Source organism: Pyrus communis, chromosome 13, assembly GCF_963583255.1.
Source record: "Pyrus communis chromosome 13, drPyrComm1.1, whole genome shotgun sequence".
Classification (NCBI taxonomy): domain Eukaryota; kingdom Viridiplantae; phylum Streptophyta; class Magnoliopsida; order Rosales; family Rosaceae; genus Pyrus; species Pyrus communis.
Window position 1 is genome coordinate 13251376 of NC_084815.1, and position 17246 is coordinate 13268621.

General features: G+C 38.4%; 1 protein-coding gene across 1 annotated transcript; it reads right to left on the minus strand.

The window, feature by feature from the left end:
• Positions 1 to 7474: 7474 nt before the first annotated feature.
• On the minus strand, positions 7475 to 10632 carry LOC137713402 (probable glycosyltransferase At5g03795). The gene is made up of 4 exons (XM_068452696.1): positions 10088 to 10632; positions 9152 to 9360; positions 8609 to 8957; positions 7475 to 8505 (listed from the first exon to the last, which is right to left on the minus strand). Exons 1-4 carry the CDS (start codon positions 10493 to 10495, stop codon positions 7837 to 7839), a joined length of 1635 nt encoding a protein of 544 aa, XP_068308797.1. The 5' UTR covers positions 10496 to 10632; the 3' UTR covers positions 7475 to 7836.
• Positions 10633 to 17246: the final 6614 nt, after the last annotated feature.

Consider the following 17246-nt stretch of genomic DNA (forward strand, 5'->3'; position numbering starts at 1 on the left):
CAAGCAAAAGGGATCATGATTGGGCCAGGAAGACCCTAGAAATCAGTAGAAAGTAGGGATCCGACTCCTCTCTTGGGCTGCGCATTTCGACTGTTTTCATAGATGGTAAATGGGCTGCTTAGTCTCTAAGTTGCTTAATACTTTTGTTGAGCTGCCTTCTAATTTGTCATCCTCTATTTATGTAGATTTGGAATTGGGTTTAACTCCCAAAACTTCTCCATACATGAAGAAGGTGCACATTGCTTTGGGGATCCCTTCTGAATATCATGAGTGGCGTTGGCTGCTTAATCCTCTTTGTAGGGAGAAAGGTAGGTTTCCCCCTAATGAGGATATTAAGAGGATCAAAGGTGAGGCGTTTGCTTTTTTGATTGCTACCGTGGAGCCAATTGCTAGTGAAGGTGGGAAAAAGAGATCTTCGTCGCTTGCTTGAGAGCCCTTCAATGGAGAAGAAGCCAAAGGCTTCCTCTACCAATCGTGAAAGTCTATCTACTGTCTACTACTGAGAGGCTCATGATTGACCGAACTTCTTCCAAGGGGAAGAAAAAGGCTGATGGATCTGAGCTTGTGAAACCTGCTGCTCCCAAGGTTGCTAGAGTCGTTGCTAACAAGATTACGCAGCGAAGGAGTTCTGTCATGCCCTTTTTGCCTAGTTTTATTCCTAGATAGACTTTCGTGCCTAAGTCTGATCTGATCTTAAAGGAGCGCGTAACAGCAAAGAGCGAAATTAATGATTTCACTACCAAGACCGTGCTAGGGTTGGCCCCTCCTATTGAGAAGAAAGCAATTGCCCACACGAGCAACAATGAAAAACCAGCCTTAGGGGAGTTTTTTGCGATCCATGCACTGTTGAAGCCCGATTTGCTTAAGAACACGGAAGCATATGGCAAGTTTCTTTATGGAGTTAGCAAAGTTGTTGACTTCAGTTTCTTTATAAGGCGTAAGACTCAATCACATAAGGGTTTCTTATTCACTATGATGATTCGTATGAAGCAGGATGACACCAAAGTTACTAGGGAGATAACGACATCTATGGTAGTAGATGCTTGCTTAGCTATTGAGAAAATTAAAGTGTTGGAGTTTAAACTTGACTTTTTGAAGGGCTTTGATGTCTCTGCCCTTACTGCTCTGCAGCTTGAGACCGTTGCCAAGAGATCAGTGACTTAAAGATTCCGCTTGATGTCATCCAGGGGAAGTATGGCGTTGTAAAGAAAAATAATGATGTCTAAGCGTTGCTAGTGTAGAACCTTGAGTAGGCCATTTCAGAACTTTGGTCCGCTCGTGAATGCTAAGGATGTAGAGCTATTTGTCATGCATCATAACATGGTTTGACTCAAGAAGGTCGTTAGTAAACTTAAGTCCAAGGAAGTGCAGCTACAAAGAGTGTTATCTGCCAGGAAGAACCTGAAGAAGGAACTAGATGAGTTCCAGAGTGCTCGTACTAACCTGATTGAAGAGAATAAGAAATTCAAAAGTGAGAAGTCCAGTCTTGAGGTTGTTCTTGCCCATGGTCAAGCTGACTTCTACGAGCTTGGCTACATAGATCATTTCCTAGGCATACCGTCTGACTACGCCTTTTCTGATAAAGACCTCGAGCTTTTTGCTATTTCTTCCGAAAATCTTCTTAAGTTTTCCTTCAAAAGCGTCGTTGGTAGAGCTATTCAAGATCAGCTACCCAGATAGGTGCGGCCAAAAGTGGTGCTACCCAGGCAGGGCTGGCTTGTGACAATGCTGCTCAGGATGGGGCAACTGTAGATGAAGCACGGGAGGTTGATGCTGCTATGAGTGATGCAACTGTTAAAGATGTCCAAGCTACTGAGGAGTAGTTTTTTTAGATAGACTTTATGATTTACTTTCTTTTCCTTTCCTACTTTGCTTTTGCCTTTGCTTGAACTTCGTTCGTCGTCGTGCCAGTTTACTAATTTGCTAGAAATTAATAAACTATTTTTATTCACATTACTTCATCATTGTCTTTTTGCCTTGCTTCAAGTTTTTGTCATAAAATGAACAATTGAGCAGGCTGCTTTAAACAAAGCAATCAAGCCCATCTCCATCACTTTAGGTGCCGACTTTACGTTGTCAGGTGCGAATATTTGCTTACTTGAGGCATCTTTTGAAACTTCTAACTTACAAGGTGAAATGACCTCCGTAGTTATATGTTTCGTGTCGGTGGTCAACTAGATCTTCAATCACAAGGTCGTTAACGAAGAATGCTATTTTTTAATAAGCAGATGGGCTTACATGGCCTATGTGACTGCCGATCTAGGCTTAAGACCTATGAAAAGTTATTAATCGGAGAGTCAGCAGCCAAACGTCTTACTTACAGAAACAGGTGAGTCTGCATGACTACTTGCTTGTTAACTTTTATTTTTTAAGGCGCTGAACTGCTGAGCTTTATCTCACATTGTTGCCCTCTGACCATAGGCTGTTTAACTGGTCGTCATTTCTCCAATCTTTTGAGCTACGTGGCCTACATCACAATATACTAAATATTACTGGGACACAAAATTCGTTACCCTTTCGCATCAAAAGTGCGTGGTTCTATGAAATTTTGTGGGCAGTGGTTTGAAAGCAAGCTTTGCACATTATGTAATCAACTTTGTAAGCTGCATAGCAAGTAACACAGCACTTTAGGAATCAGTGTGAACCCAAAGGGTTGTATTGTGATAGGCATTGCATATATGCGCTAACCTGTTAACCTTTCATAAGATTGTGCAGTTGTATAGGTTTATGCAGCTAACTGCTCAAAGGGTGTACTGTAGGTAGTCTTCCAGAAATCATAGGTTGCTCGTTGAATTGGCTGCGCTTTAGGTTACTAGGGATCTTCCAAAAATCGTAGGCTACTCATTAATTGGCAGCAACTTTAAGTTTCATGGGATCTTCTATAAATCATAGGCTGCTAATTGAATTGGCAACGGCTTTAGGTTTTCAGGGATACGCAGAGATCGCTAGTTGGTCACATACAAGATGCTCAGCTACTTATGCTAGCTGGTCACATCAAAGATGCTCAACCACGTGAACCCCATGCATGCAGCAGGAGCTAGAATTCTATATCCTTATAAAGATCACCTATGTACTGCACCAAGGATGCTTAGTTGTGAATGCTAATTGGTCACATGACAGATGCTCAAAAGGGATGTCCCTCTAACGGGTTGAGGGAATACTATTCCATAACATGAAGATCGCTAGTTGGTCACATACAAGATGCTTAGCTGGGGGTTACTAGCAGCTGGTCACATCAAGGATGCTCAACTGCTGTCCATCTTCATGGGCAACCGTCTAAATGGCGAGCTGGGAAACGTGCATCCTCCGATCAAACCTTGAAAAAAGATCATTATGGCTACTTCTAGGGATGCCGACGCAGGCAATCGTGTTCTAGTTACACCAAGACAGCCTGACCCATCCACGTCTAGATATTTAAAATGTGTAGTTTACCCTTTCCTAGGAGGAGAGCATGGTTGGTCCCCGGAGGGGCGTAAATCCTAAAATAAGTCCTTGATAAGGCGCGATCTTCATTGAGAGCAGAAGTAGACAATTGTTGCAGATACACAATCGAGTCAAATAATGAATAACTTCAAAAATTGTCATTGAAAAAAGAGATGAATGATATTGAACTTAGCTAAAAGGTTGAAATTGCACAACAATTAGACAGTCGTTGGCTTTGCAAGGTAGTGCTCATCAAGCTGCTTGAGCCTTCGAGCTTTATTCAATTCGAGTTAGGCTTAGGGTGAAGTGGAAGGTCATGCGTAGTAATTCCGCAGGTTATAAGCATTCCACTATTTGTCGATCTCTTTGTCGTTCATGGTGGTGAAGGTGTAGCTACCCTTGCAGCCTACTTTGCTAACTTTGTACGGACCTTTCCAAATAGGATTCATCTTTTTGGAGCCTTTTTTTCAGGCAATGATGAATGTTTTTCTTAGGACTAGATCTTCAGGCTATAACTGTAAGATATTTGCCCTTTTGTTATAGTTGGAGATGAGCTGTTGCTCGTAGGCTGCAATACGAGTGATAACCTTCTCGCGTTCCTCCTCTGCTAGATCTAAATTTATGGTCATCTCTTTTCTGTTCTCCATATTTGGTAGTATGGTGTTGATGCTTCGCACGATAACATTGGGAGGGATGATTGCTTTTAAACCAAATGCCAAAGAGAAATGAGTTTCACCAGTTGCTCGTTGTTTGGTTGTGTGATACGTCCATATGACACCAAGAAGTTCGTCTGGCCGCTTTCCATGCTTGTTTGTGAAGAATTTCTTGAGTCAGTCCATGATTGTCTTGTTGGATGCCTCCACCTGCGCATTGCCTTAGGGATATTTAGGTGTAGACATGTGTTGCTTGATGCCATATTTCTAGAAGAACTTCGATAAGTTTTTGCCCACGAATTGCGAACCGTTGTCAATAACGATATATTGGGGGATGCTGAACTAGCAGATAATGTTCCTCCATATGAAGTGTTCTATGTTTGATTGAGTAGTGGTGATTATAGGCTTAACTTCTACATACTTGGTGAAGCAGTCGATAGCCATGATCATCATGCTTCTGCCTATAGTAGTGAGCGGCATGGGCCCTACTAGGTCGATTGCCCACTGCGTGAATGACCATGGGCTTGCCTGCGAGTGGAGCTCACTAGCAGCCAATGCAGGTACAGGCTTAAAGTATTGGCAGCTGTCACACTTTTGAACAAATTTTTTATCATCTTGATGCACGGTAGGCTAGTAGTAGCCGTCATTGAAGACCTTATGTGCTAAGGATCGGCCTCTTGAGTGGTTTCCAAAAATTCCTTCATGGATCGAGCTCAGAACTTTCAAGTCATCGGGCTAGGCAGCGAAGATGTGGGCCTGAAAAGGATCTTCGAACAAGAAAGTTATTCCACATGCAGTAGTTTGCCACCTTTATTTAAAGCTTCATAGTTTCCAATCTTTCTGCATAGAGTGTCTTATTGACTAGGTAGTCGATGATGTGATCTTGCTAGCTTGGGGTTGTATTTACTTGTAACACCTCGGATGCTGGTTCTTCTTCTATGCTCGGCTTTCCCAAATACTCGATCGGGATGAAGCGTCTGAACTGGTAGTCCAAAGTAAAGCTTAGGGCTGCCACGACATCTACGTGAGTATTGTCAGTTTGTGGCATCTGTGTGAGAGTGTAATCTGAAACGCCTCAAATTGCTTTCATACCTTCTTGAGGTATAGTGTCATCATTGGATGTGTTGCTACATACTCTTCGGTAGTCTGGCTAGTGATGAGTTGAGAATCGGAATGGACTGTAAGCTTATTAACTGCCAATTCTTATGTCATTCGGAGGCTTGCCAATAAGGCTTCATACTCTGCTTTGTTGTTTGATGCCTTGAAGCCTAAAGTGATTGCCTGCTCGAGCATCAAGCCTTCTGGGGTGATAAGAACCAAGCCTACTCCAAAACCCTTGTAGTTGGATGAACTGTCGACATGGAGGCACCAAAATTCTTTGCCAGGAAGGGTTGGTGCGGCTAGGTTATGCTCGGATGCTTCAGGGGCGCCTTTGGGCTATACGGTCGCGTAGTCTAGGCTAGGAGTGAACTCTACTATGAAGTCTGCCAAAGTCGTATTGGCTAAGTTCCAATGCCCACTTCATCACTTGTTGAAAAACGTCTGGACCATGTAGGATATATCTTAGGGGATATTGAGTCATGACAACAACCATATATGCCTAAAAGTATGGTCTGAGCTTCTAAGCTGCAACAATTAGTGCCAAAAATAAATTTTCAATCCTCGATTATCTTGTTTTTCCATTGCGGAGAGCTTTAGAAGTGTAGAATACTGGCAGTTGGGCCCCTAGCTCTTCTTATATAAGGGCAAAGCTTATTGCTACATCTGAGATTACTAAGTAGATGTATAATTCCTCAGCTACTTCCGGCTTAGATAGTAGCAGAAGGGATGTCAAATATCTCTTCAAGTCTTGAAATGATTTCTCACACTCATCGTCCCATTTGTCTCTTTACGCCTTCTTGATGACCTTGAAAATGGCTTGCATTGATCGGTTGAGCACGAGAGAAAACGGTTTAGTACGGTTGGGCTCAGTTGTGAGCCGATTTTAGCCGTCTTCTCAGGCTGCTCAAGATCAAGGATGATTTATTTGATGCCTTGTCGGTGTGTCCTCCTGAATGCCATCATCTTGATCCACTTGCAGTAGTTGTTATTTGGTAGTAGGCTTGTCCTTCTTGAAAAATAATCCATGCGTCAACCCTATGATTTTTAGAATTATTTTTGACTCCACACTTAACTACATTCATACTTGTTTGTTCGATTTGCACCACCAAGTCCAATATGTTTGGACTAACCTAACAACAACTAAATCTCAACCCCCTTCCCAATTTTAGATCCAACAATCTAACATCACAAATTTAGTAATTTGGCTCCATCTTTCATGTACTCCTCATCTCACTTTCAACGAGATCTCTCTCGAATTTGTTTGAGATTTTTGTTGGATTCTTTTAGAATGGTATTTAAGCATTTAAGTTGCGATTTATATGGCGCAAAGTGTGCACTATGCAATGGGTATAACATAAGGTAGAATTAAACGTACATGTAAAACGTTTAGAAAAAATAAAAAAAATAAAAAAATGCGTTAAAAAATAGAGAAGTATTTAGTGCAGATAGTTTGGTCGCAGCCTCCACTTTGTGATGAAGAACTACAACAATAGTAAACATTTTGATCTTCATCTCGTTATAAAGCATTAAATATTTTTAGCGCAATCAGAAAATATTTAGCGACCATTTCAATGTCTAATTCATTTTTTAAATATTTTCTTTTTCTCTGGAATTATAAATAAATAAAAAATTATTGTTTAAATAATTAGTTATAATGGAAAAATTGTCAATTTATTAGCAAAATTTTGAGTGAAGAGGTTATGTCAAAGTGAACCAAAATTTAGTGTAATTTTTTAAACGTGAGGAAGTTTTGTGAAAACTTGATAAATTTTAAGGTTATTAGTGTAATTACCCCAATTTAGATTAAAGAAACAATTCAAAATCAGGACGATTCAAGATGGAAAATCAAACATCCACATTAAATATGGCGTTGCATGCAAGCACATCTCGGGAACTTCCGGGTTTGGATTCCTTGAGCAAGTTTCTTTCGAGGATTGACTTTTGACTTTAGCTCCAACTTCTGCAGGCACACATCTCGGGAACTTTCGGGTTTGGATTCCTTGAGCAAGTTTCTTACGACGATTGACTTTTGACTTTAGCTCCAACTTCTGCAGGTTTGATGTCACATTATTATTCTTTTGTTTGATGTCACATTATTATTCTTTTAGAACTATAATACTGATAGTTATTCGATAAGTAAAAAAAAATATAACCATACTGCAATAATAGCGACAAACATTTATTATTAAAACATTTATAAAATGCATTCGAAGTCTAACACATTGTCAAAGCCTCCTTAATGAAAGTCCATCAAGGTGTGCATCACCAATGCAAAGACAAATCAAAGCAATGAAGGGTGGATTCAAACCAACTGTTCGACTGTCGTGGTACTCGTAGGCGTCAAGTTGCCATCAAAGAATTATTTACAAGAATGGTACCTGTTCATGACAATGGTTTGCTTGATTCTTTCTACTTGCATTATTGTAACTACAATTCCTTTGGTGACGAAAGCATTGATACCCTAATTAAGGAAAAAAAAAAAAAAAAAAACACAAGAAACCTAGAGAATGTAATTTATTTTCTCACTTGTTACACAATTGGACAACCCCACAAAAAGTAAAGAATTCCATCACCCTATGAACAAGAGAATCACAACTTATTGATCATCATGTACTCTAAGTAAAGAATTCCATCACCCTATGAACAAGAGAATCACAACTTATTGATCATCATGTACTCTTACGTTCAATCTTCTTAACCATATAGAATGGAGGATCATGTGAAAAACGTCGAATCGTTTTGGGGGAGAATTGACCTCAAAATGTCTCCTTACTTGTAACATTCTCCTCTGCATTCTCAGGTACCGTCTTGAGGATATGCTCGTTAGTATTTTCTTCAAATTGGGAATGTCACTCACTGAAACCTCGATGGAAAACGACTTCCAATTCAAAACATCACTGAAAGGTGGCACGTAATGGTCTGAGATGAGCACGGGGACACATCCGGTGTAAATTGCCTCTACTACCCTTGGGCTTGCAACTTCATACCCACTTGGGCAAAGGCAGAACCTGCTCTGTCTCATCATGTCGTAGTACGAAACCCCCTTTGGAAGGTACTGATGGACCCTCAAGTCTGGATCCTTGTTCTCCCAATGCTCTAGCAGAATAGGCCTAATAGGGCCATGAACCCCTCCAGCGAAGAAACCCAGGATTGAGCGTAGCCTTGGAGAAGGCCCGCCAATGAAGCCGTGCGTGTCACCTGTTTGAAGATTGATTTCGGGAAAGGACACATCCTTAGAGGGGTTGAACCCTTCTGAGGTGTTTGCATTGCATAATGCGCGGATTGAGTTTTTGCGAAGATGAGGATTGGAATTTGAAGTTTCGGGCCCCTGAAACAGAATCCAAGCAATCAAAATTAGAACACTGGCATTCATGAAATATGAGATTTTATTGGAATGTAGTAAACAGAATAAAGTGGTTAGAGCACCATACCCAATCATGGCAAGCAAGCATAAAATGGTCAGCTCCAAGGCTTCGGTTCCAGTAGGGATATTTTTCAGAGACAATATTGACATAATCTCTCACTGTTCGTCTGATTGGACCAAAGTCATGTGAGTCGCGCACATAGACAAAACGAACCAACATTGTCACACTGAAGGGTAGAAAATAAACATGCGCTTTTTCTGGATCTCGAGTCCGAAATTGTTTATTCACCTCAATTTCATGAATAAAGTTCCCCTCCATGGAGTATATGCTCTTGCAAGGGCCATTATGAAACAACGGGGGTTCCCCTTCTCCATAAACGAAGACCTTGAACTTTTCTTCCATTTCCAAATAGCTCCTGCAAATTCAAATTGAGTTAACACATTCAAGAATAAAAAATAATAACGGTCATTCCATTGTATAATATATGTTACATATTTAAGTAGTAATAACATGGGTGAATGAATAACAAAATACCAAATTGACATTTTGAATGTTGACTTGCAAAACTGAATCTAATTCATTCTAAACATAATTGAAGTCGGCACGTACCTGTGAAAGGCATTAGCATTCCAATACATTGGACCATTAGGAATGTAGTCGACGCCACGTGTTTGATTTCCAAATTTAGCTTCTCTTATTGCAGCTCGAGCTCTTCTAAGGCGGGCCTCCAGCCACCCTAAATTCGTTTTCTTTCTTTGTCGTCTTTCCATGATAGAAGCATGAGTTTCATTCATGAAGTCGTCTCCCCTTGTCACATTCTATATAAAAAAAAAAATTAAAAAAAAAAAAACATTTTAATTGTTTTATTGACAAAGACACAACCCTCAATCAATTAATAATCCAACTGTTTAAATTAAAACTCTGTAGGCGAATCAAAATTATTGCTGAGAGAAAGAGCAACATCGGATGACAAAGATTGAAAGCATCCATGTGACACGTTAATACGTTTGGAATATATGCCAATTACACACATATGGTCCATATCACCTGGGACAATATTTAAATAGTAGAAACTAAACAAGTATATGCAAAAGCACAGAGAGATTGAGCACTTAATTAACTTTTTTACAACTTTATTCTCAATTACTTCATTCACCGAAAAGCCAGAGGTGATGGGGAAAAAGGACATTAACTGTGACAGCTAGATATTTATTACATAATAATACCCATTGGAACTATATTTTTTTTTTCTCTCGATCATAATAAAAACGTGAAGTAAATTTAATAAAATTCTGATTTCAAAGATTACAGAACCATTAAACAAAATAAATAAATAAAATCCAGTTTCTTAATTTTTTTTCTGACAATTTTTTACAGAGCTTAATTAATTTTTCCCACCCAAAAATCAAAAACAATTAAATTAAAGCCAAAAGCATAAGAAAGATGGCAAGAACAAGCAATCAAATAAAAAAAAATCCAAAAAAATTAAAGCATGAATTAAAGGAAAAGAAATTTTAACATGCATGATAAGGATGCAGGACTTACGGGTTGTTGAAGAGGTGGCAAAGCTGCTTCTTCTTCTTCTTCTTCTTCAACGGCGAGAGGAGGCGACGAGGATCGATTTTGTACCGAGTCATCGGAGTGAGCTTCTTCTATGTTGTGCATATCTACCACAACCACCGTCGATTGCAACCCCAAAACGTCATCGTTTGAATCACTATTACCACTACTAGTACTAGTAGCAGTCAAATTTAAAGGCAAAGAAGCAGAGGGGGAAGTAAAAACCCAATTGGCGGTGTCCGGACCCAGCAAAGAAATCAACCCGAAAACCACAACCAGCGGAACCACAAACAGCAGAGCCGCAATCGACGAGGAGGACGACCACCATGCATGCTGATGAGTGCTGCCGGAACTACTAGTTGCACCCACCTTCTTACTACTTGACGCCATCATCCGTAGAGCTGGATAGGTAGCTAGAGAGCTCTAGCTTTCTGTTTGTTTGCTGAGAAAAGTGGGAGAGATTTCGGGTGGTTTTAGAGAAAGAGAGAGAGGGACAAGTTAACATTTGGTAATAGATGGGTGCGGCATCACGCCAAGCGTCGTCTTATTCTTCCCTCTATTTCCGAGTTTCTCATGCAACTTTTCTCTTTTTCCGATTCTGCCCTCTCACTTTTTTTTTTTTTTTTTTTTTTTTTTTTTTTTTTTTTTGGGATAGCTTAAGGTAAATAATATTCTTTTTCTACTACCAACCACCGATAACTTTATTTATTTTCCAGCAATTAATTCTGCCACCTTTCTCAGACCCATGCCACGAAATAAGAATCCCAACCAAGATATTAATGGACCAACACAACTGAACTAAACTGAAACACGGGACACAAGTATCATAACAAATGATAAATCATGATAAACTAACACAAGAAATTGAAAATTTAATATTCACCAAATAGTTAAAGTTAAAACACTACCTATATGAAGAAATTGCGAGATACTGGTGTCGTTTAAGAATTCTTTGACCCTCAAGTTTTGGTCAAGCTTGGTGTGCAATGTGTTTAAAGTGGTGTGAAATTATTGAGTGCATACGTTGTCGGAAGGGTTCATATAGTAGTACGAAGGATCCTTGTTTAATTAGGAATTGTAAACATGCGTGTTTGCATTTAACCATAATATCAAGAGGAAACCTTAGTTAGCTTAGTCGGTTGATTGTTCTCCATCCTTCCCAAATGTAAGTGGATTTGATCCGAAATAGTTAAGTTTCAAGTGACTTATAGGAATTATAGGAAGATTTATCTAGTAAAAGTAAGTGATTTATAAAACTAACCAAATGCAAAACAAAGTATATAGAAATATTGGGAAACTAGTTTACTAAACACAAAAGGAAAGCCCTAAATATTACGAAATATAGTTTGGCCAGGTTTTGATGTATGCCTAATAAAAAAAGGAACGTTTGGTAAATACTAAGTAAACACATAATAACACATAATGCTTTTTTTTTATTGTTGTTGTGCAATACGTGGTCATGTTTCTAGGACTATGACAAAGGATATTGATTTACATAGAATGAGTTCATCGTCATTGTGAATCGATGACGTTTTGATTTGGTAATACAATATTATGTACAAATGTTTTTACATAATTATGGGGCCAAAAAGCCAAATGACGAGATTAATTGTTCATGTAGATAGGTTTAGAGGTGCTTTTAGAATAACTGAAAGCGCTTTTGGTGAAAATGTTTTTGGGTTACAAGAGCACTTGATGCATTTTGGAAGAAGCAACAATTACGTTCTACTTGTTAAAGTTTCAAAGACACAGGATGAATGGTCCAACACCAATATTTTTCCAACTTAACCACGTATAAAGAGATATGTGTAGTTTTATCCTAAAAAGTCTCGGGTAATTAGAATGAGACTGTTTGTATATAAATTGTAATTTGTTTTGTCAAATCTCTAATGTGGGATTTCTAACACTTCTTGCAAGAAGCACTTCAAGTATTTTTCTAAGACTCACTTGTACGTTTATTAAGTATTGTTTCTGAAAGTACTTTCATTAAAGTGCTTTTAAATATTTTAAAAAACACTTGTAAAATAAAAATAAAAGAATATCACAAGGCTTCAAAACCCAAAAAAAAAAAAAAAACAAAAGGGCAGGGGCCAACCAAGTAATTTGAACTAAGATTTGATCTGGCAATTGTAACGACGACCTTTGACGTACTTCTGTGTGCATCTGTTTCGTGGGGTAGGAATGAGATGAGAGCACGCTAAGTCAAATCTATGTTGCTGATTCCCGAAGCCAAATTAGGTCAAACCCCAACCACGTGGATTCAACGTAAGCCTTCAAAGTTCAGGCCCTTAACTTGTAACATTAGTGAAGAAAGCAACATCGTTTACAGCTTGCCATCCCATGTCTCTTCGCTAATTATTTACTCGGCCAAAACCAAGAACCAACCGCATTCTCTGTTTGTTTGTTGCTATGACAACAGCGGCTCCAGAATGAAGGGTAATTTAGTCTTTTAATGTTATTTTAGCTGTTGGCCCTCGTGAACGACACCTCTCATTTACTTCTGCAACGGGCGACTGGACTCTTGGGATTTTTTATTCCTTTCTTTACCACTTTTAATCTCTTTCGTTTTTTTACTTTTTCTTTCTTTTGTTTGTCATATTTTGGCTCTTGGTTTCTATTTTTAAAAAACATTATTTTTGGTTTTTTTTTATTATTAAATATTAATTGTGGCTATATTCACTTAACATTATCTATACTTAGATTATCTCCAACTTTTAGGTTAAACTTAAAATTTGTAACCCATAAATTTTAGATTTTTACTCAGAAATAGTTTTTCTACTTCAATCCTTATGAATTAAATTTTTAGCTCGATATTATTAAAAAATGAATTTACGTTAATTTTTTTTCCTTAAAGTATGACACGCCCGACCCTGATATTCTCCCAAACACCAGGGTAGGCACGTGATGATCGACACCCAAAGGTGATGAAGCCATATTAGAATGCATGAGAACAAGAAATAAATAAGACTTATAAATTTAAATATAATTAATATGCAAATGAGGAACGTATTCAGAGCATATAACTAATTCTATACACTAGAAAAGAAATGATATAAAATTGAATGAACAAAGGAGTGGGTCCTACATCCAGAGAACTCGAAGATGCCGATGCGGAAGTGCTTTGACGCCAAGATCATACGCCTTGAATCTAAATCCTGAGGGGCTGCAAAACAAACATGAGTTGACCAAGTTGATATATATATAAGTAGTACAACATAATTATTCAACAACGTATTAACCCCAAAGTTTTATGAAAACTAATAGCATAATATGTGATAGATTTGCCGAAAACCCTAGCATGCCATAAAACCTTTCATAAAACAAATATCATATATGGTGTGTACTAACTAGTGGAATCAGTATTGCCCGAAGGCATATAGAACTCTTCCTTCAAAAACTTCCTTCACAAGTATCAATTGCTCGTAGGCTCCTACAACACCCAACTTGAAGGTTAATATAAGTATCATCGCCCGAAGTCTCCTACAGCACCCAACCCGAAGGTCAATATGTAACCACTAGATACGCACAAAACCATTGAATATAGACTTTCCAACCATAGGTACATATATATCTCAAAAACATCTTCATAGTATAAAGTCATCCATCATCTATACTATAAAGAAGAGTGCAAAAGCATGTTCATAATTATACTTAATTTCAAATATTTCTATTTCAAGTCAAGCATGTTAGATTTGTGGAAATGCTTTCAGAATTATTAATATAGTGATATGTGGATATTTGGAATTGTTCATGGAGCATGAGAACTTTAGTGTTGCATTACTTCGACGAATAAATGTAAACTGCACACGGGGACATTAGGGCAAAATAGCCAATAGGAGTCATGTGGTCAGTTACTGTCACATCTTGGTCTGGGCCCCCACCACATCCCTGGCTCGACTTCACCGTAGCATGATATTGTCCGCTTTGGGCCCCTACCACACCCTCACGGTTTTGTTTCTTGGAACTCGCACGAGAACTTCCCAATAGGTCACCCATCATGGGATTGCTCTCGCGCGCTATTCGCTTAACTTCAGAGTTTCAACGAAACCCGAAGGCAGTGAACTCCCAAAAGGCATCGTGCTAGGTAGAGATGAGAATATACATATAAGGCTTAGAAGATCTATTCCCCTGGGCGATGTGGGATGTTACAATCCACCCCCCTTAGGGCCCGACATCATTGTCGACACACCATGGCCAAAGTTAGGCTCTGATACCAAATTGTGACATCCGGCCTGGACCCCCACCACATCCCAGCCTCAACTCCACCGTAACACGATATTGTCCGCTTTGGGCCCCTACCACACCCTCACGGTTTTGTTTCTGGGAACTCACATGAGAACTTCCCAGTGGGTTACTCATCATAGGATTGCTCTCGCGCTCTATTCGCTTAACTTCAGAGTTCTGACAGAAACCGAAGCCAGTGAGCTCCCAAAAGGCCTCGTGCTAAGTAGAGATGGAAATATACATATAAGGCTTAGAGGATCCACTCCCCTGGGCGATGTGGGATATTACAGTTACTATTTATGAAGGATATAATGAACATGTAAAGGGATGATGTGATATGGCACTACGTGCTTGATGATTTTGACACTATTATTGTATTTTCTATAGTGGCTAAAATGGCATCGCTTGACTGGCATATTAAATATTCTACTCACTGAGCGACGGTGGTTGTTACTCACCCTTCACCTTTTTATTATTTGACAAGATAAGTGCTAGACGAGCTGAGTTTGGGTTAGACAAGAGATTTAACAGTTTTGTTATTTTTGTACACTCTGTAAGGATTTTGTAATAGTTACTTGTTTAAGAGAAGTTATTGTTTTACGTTTTTAGTTTTACTTTAACTTTTACTCGCGTACCGGGCATGAGGTCCCATTGACTCCAGGTCCGGGGCATGATAAAGTAACTTTTTTTTCAAAAAAAAAAAATAAAATAAAAAATTATGTAAACTATCCTAATTAAATTGTATGAACATTTTAACAAAAAAAATATTTAAATTTCGATAAATATTGAAAAATCGCTAAACCAACACCATGAGTTTCATGGAATACTATGAAATAATACGAAACACATGGAAGATAATTTTTTTTTAATGTTTTAGTCGTTAGATTTAAAATTGGATCATTAGATTTTTTTTTTTATCGTCAGATTTAATTATAATATATCTTAGCTGTTGAACTCAATAAATTTATAAATATAAAACTAAAAGTACACATATATGGTGAGCCAGCCCACTAACCTAGGGTGAAATTATGTGCTAAATTTGCCCCGAAATGAGTTTTGGGTTAAAAATCATATTTGGCTCAAGAGCTGGAGCAAGTTGGAGTATGTTTATAACTCAAAATTTTAGTTTTACTCCAAATGTTGGAGTGGGTCTTAGAGCATGTTTGAAAGTGCATTTAAAATGATTGAAAGACCGTTTATTGAATATGTTTTTGAGTTCTAAAAGGATCTAAAGTGCATTTTAGAAGAAACACAAACTGATGTTTTTTCTAGGAAATACTTTTAAGTATTTTTTTCAAGATTCACTTGCATTTTTACTAAGAATTAGTTCCAAAAGCATATACATTAAGAATGCTTTCAGTCATTTTAAAAACGTCTACACACACACTGTTATTGTATATCATTTTCTTAGCAAACTAATAATTCTCTTTGCACTCATGATTCATGTCTAAACTATTCTCACTCATAATAAACCTATAGCCACACTCATTATGTCATTTTATTTACTCACAAAATTTATATTGGATTAAGTTTGGACTTGTGCAGTTCATTCTCTTATGGCAATGTCAATTCATCAAATTGTATTGAATAATTAATTGTAGATCACAAGTCCCTCTACTATGAATAATGAATAATATATTCTCCAATTCAAATCTCAGTGCTTAGAAAATTTAAGATGAAGTACATTAAATGTTGATATTGGTTCATATGTGCGGATACAAATTTTGTACACAGTTTATTTGACGAATTTCACCTATAAGAGAACAAACACCATTAGCATATTTGACAAATACGTTGAAAAGAGACCAAGGTACCCACCTAAGGGCCTCCAATGCCTAAGTCAGAAAAGTAGTAGAGAGGAAAAGAGAACTTAAGAGTACCCTAAGTAGTAAGCGGCGATTACCATTTCCTCTATTTGACTTGGCTATTTATAGGAAAAATCCTAGCAAGCAGCTGGGAGGGGAGGTTATAGAGCATACTAGGCAGTCTTTAATTATGCAGGCCATTCTTTGCAGTCTTGCCAGCTAGTAGTTCTGAAGGTCGTTGTTGGTAAGAGAACACATTCAGCAGACACCCAAGAAGAGACTCCAAAGAGTTGGTACCGTGCAACCATTAAACCAGGGTGTGGCCCGATAGTAGAAAATATTAAGGGTGGCCCAAACAACCTATATTATATGTCATGGGTAGGGTGAAGAGTCCATGACCCATATCGTGGGTGGTGTTAGAACCAAATTCATGCATATCCACAGACGGAGGGGAAATCCAATTGGAATTGCCCATGATCTCCGGCCAGGGGAGAATGAGGTTGATTAGGGCGTGTGGTTGAATTCAAATCAACCTACATATATCTAGCAAGGAGAATCAAGACACAAGTGTATTTCTAAAGAAGAATGGTGTAATGTCCAATACATCGTGAATGAACCTTGACGAATAGCCTAGGACAAGGTGTTCAGGAGATGAGTTCTTCATGGACGTATCTATGCGTAGACGGCGTCGTACATGCAAGATGAGCCTTTGGTAGGTGTAGAGATAATGTAAGAGAGACGTATCTTTGGTTCTGATCGATTGATATAGATCATTGGATCATAAAATACTTCGTGAGATAAATACCTAGGCTAGAGTATTTATAGACATCTTGAGATTCCTTGTAGGGAAAGCAGTCTCAATTAAATCGGGAGACTATATAGGATGGAATCTAGGATAAGATATTCAATACTCCTAAGACTGTGATTACGTTGCTTAATCCTCAAGACATCCTAATTTGACTTGAATTAGGGTTTTCTTTATCATGTTGTGATGTAGGCCTCACAACTCAAAAAATCAAAGATTCAAATACCAACTAAGCAGCACATGGTTAAAAGGCAACAGCTCACAACAAGCTAAGCAGCTCGACGCCCTAGGAAGCCAAGACTCACGACCA

Excerpts from the sequence above, each read along its gene's own strand:
- LOC137713402 (XM_068452696.1), bottom strand. The coding sequence starts at position 10,495 with ATGATGGCGTCAAGTAGTAAGAAGGTGGGTGCAACTAGTAGTTCCGGC. Across the intron at positions 9,361-10,087 it reads TGCCACCTCTTCAACAACCC|AATGTGACAAGGGGAGACGA; the intron begins GTAAGTCCTGCA and ends TTTTTTATATAG. Across the intron at positions 8,958-9,151 it reads AATGCTAATGCCTTTCACAG|GAGCTATTTGGAAATGGAAG; the intron begins GTACGTGCCGAC and ends TTGAATTTGCAG.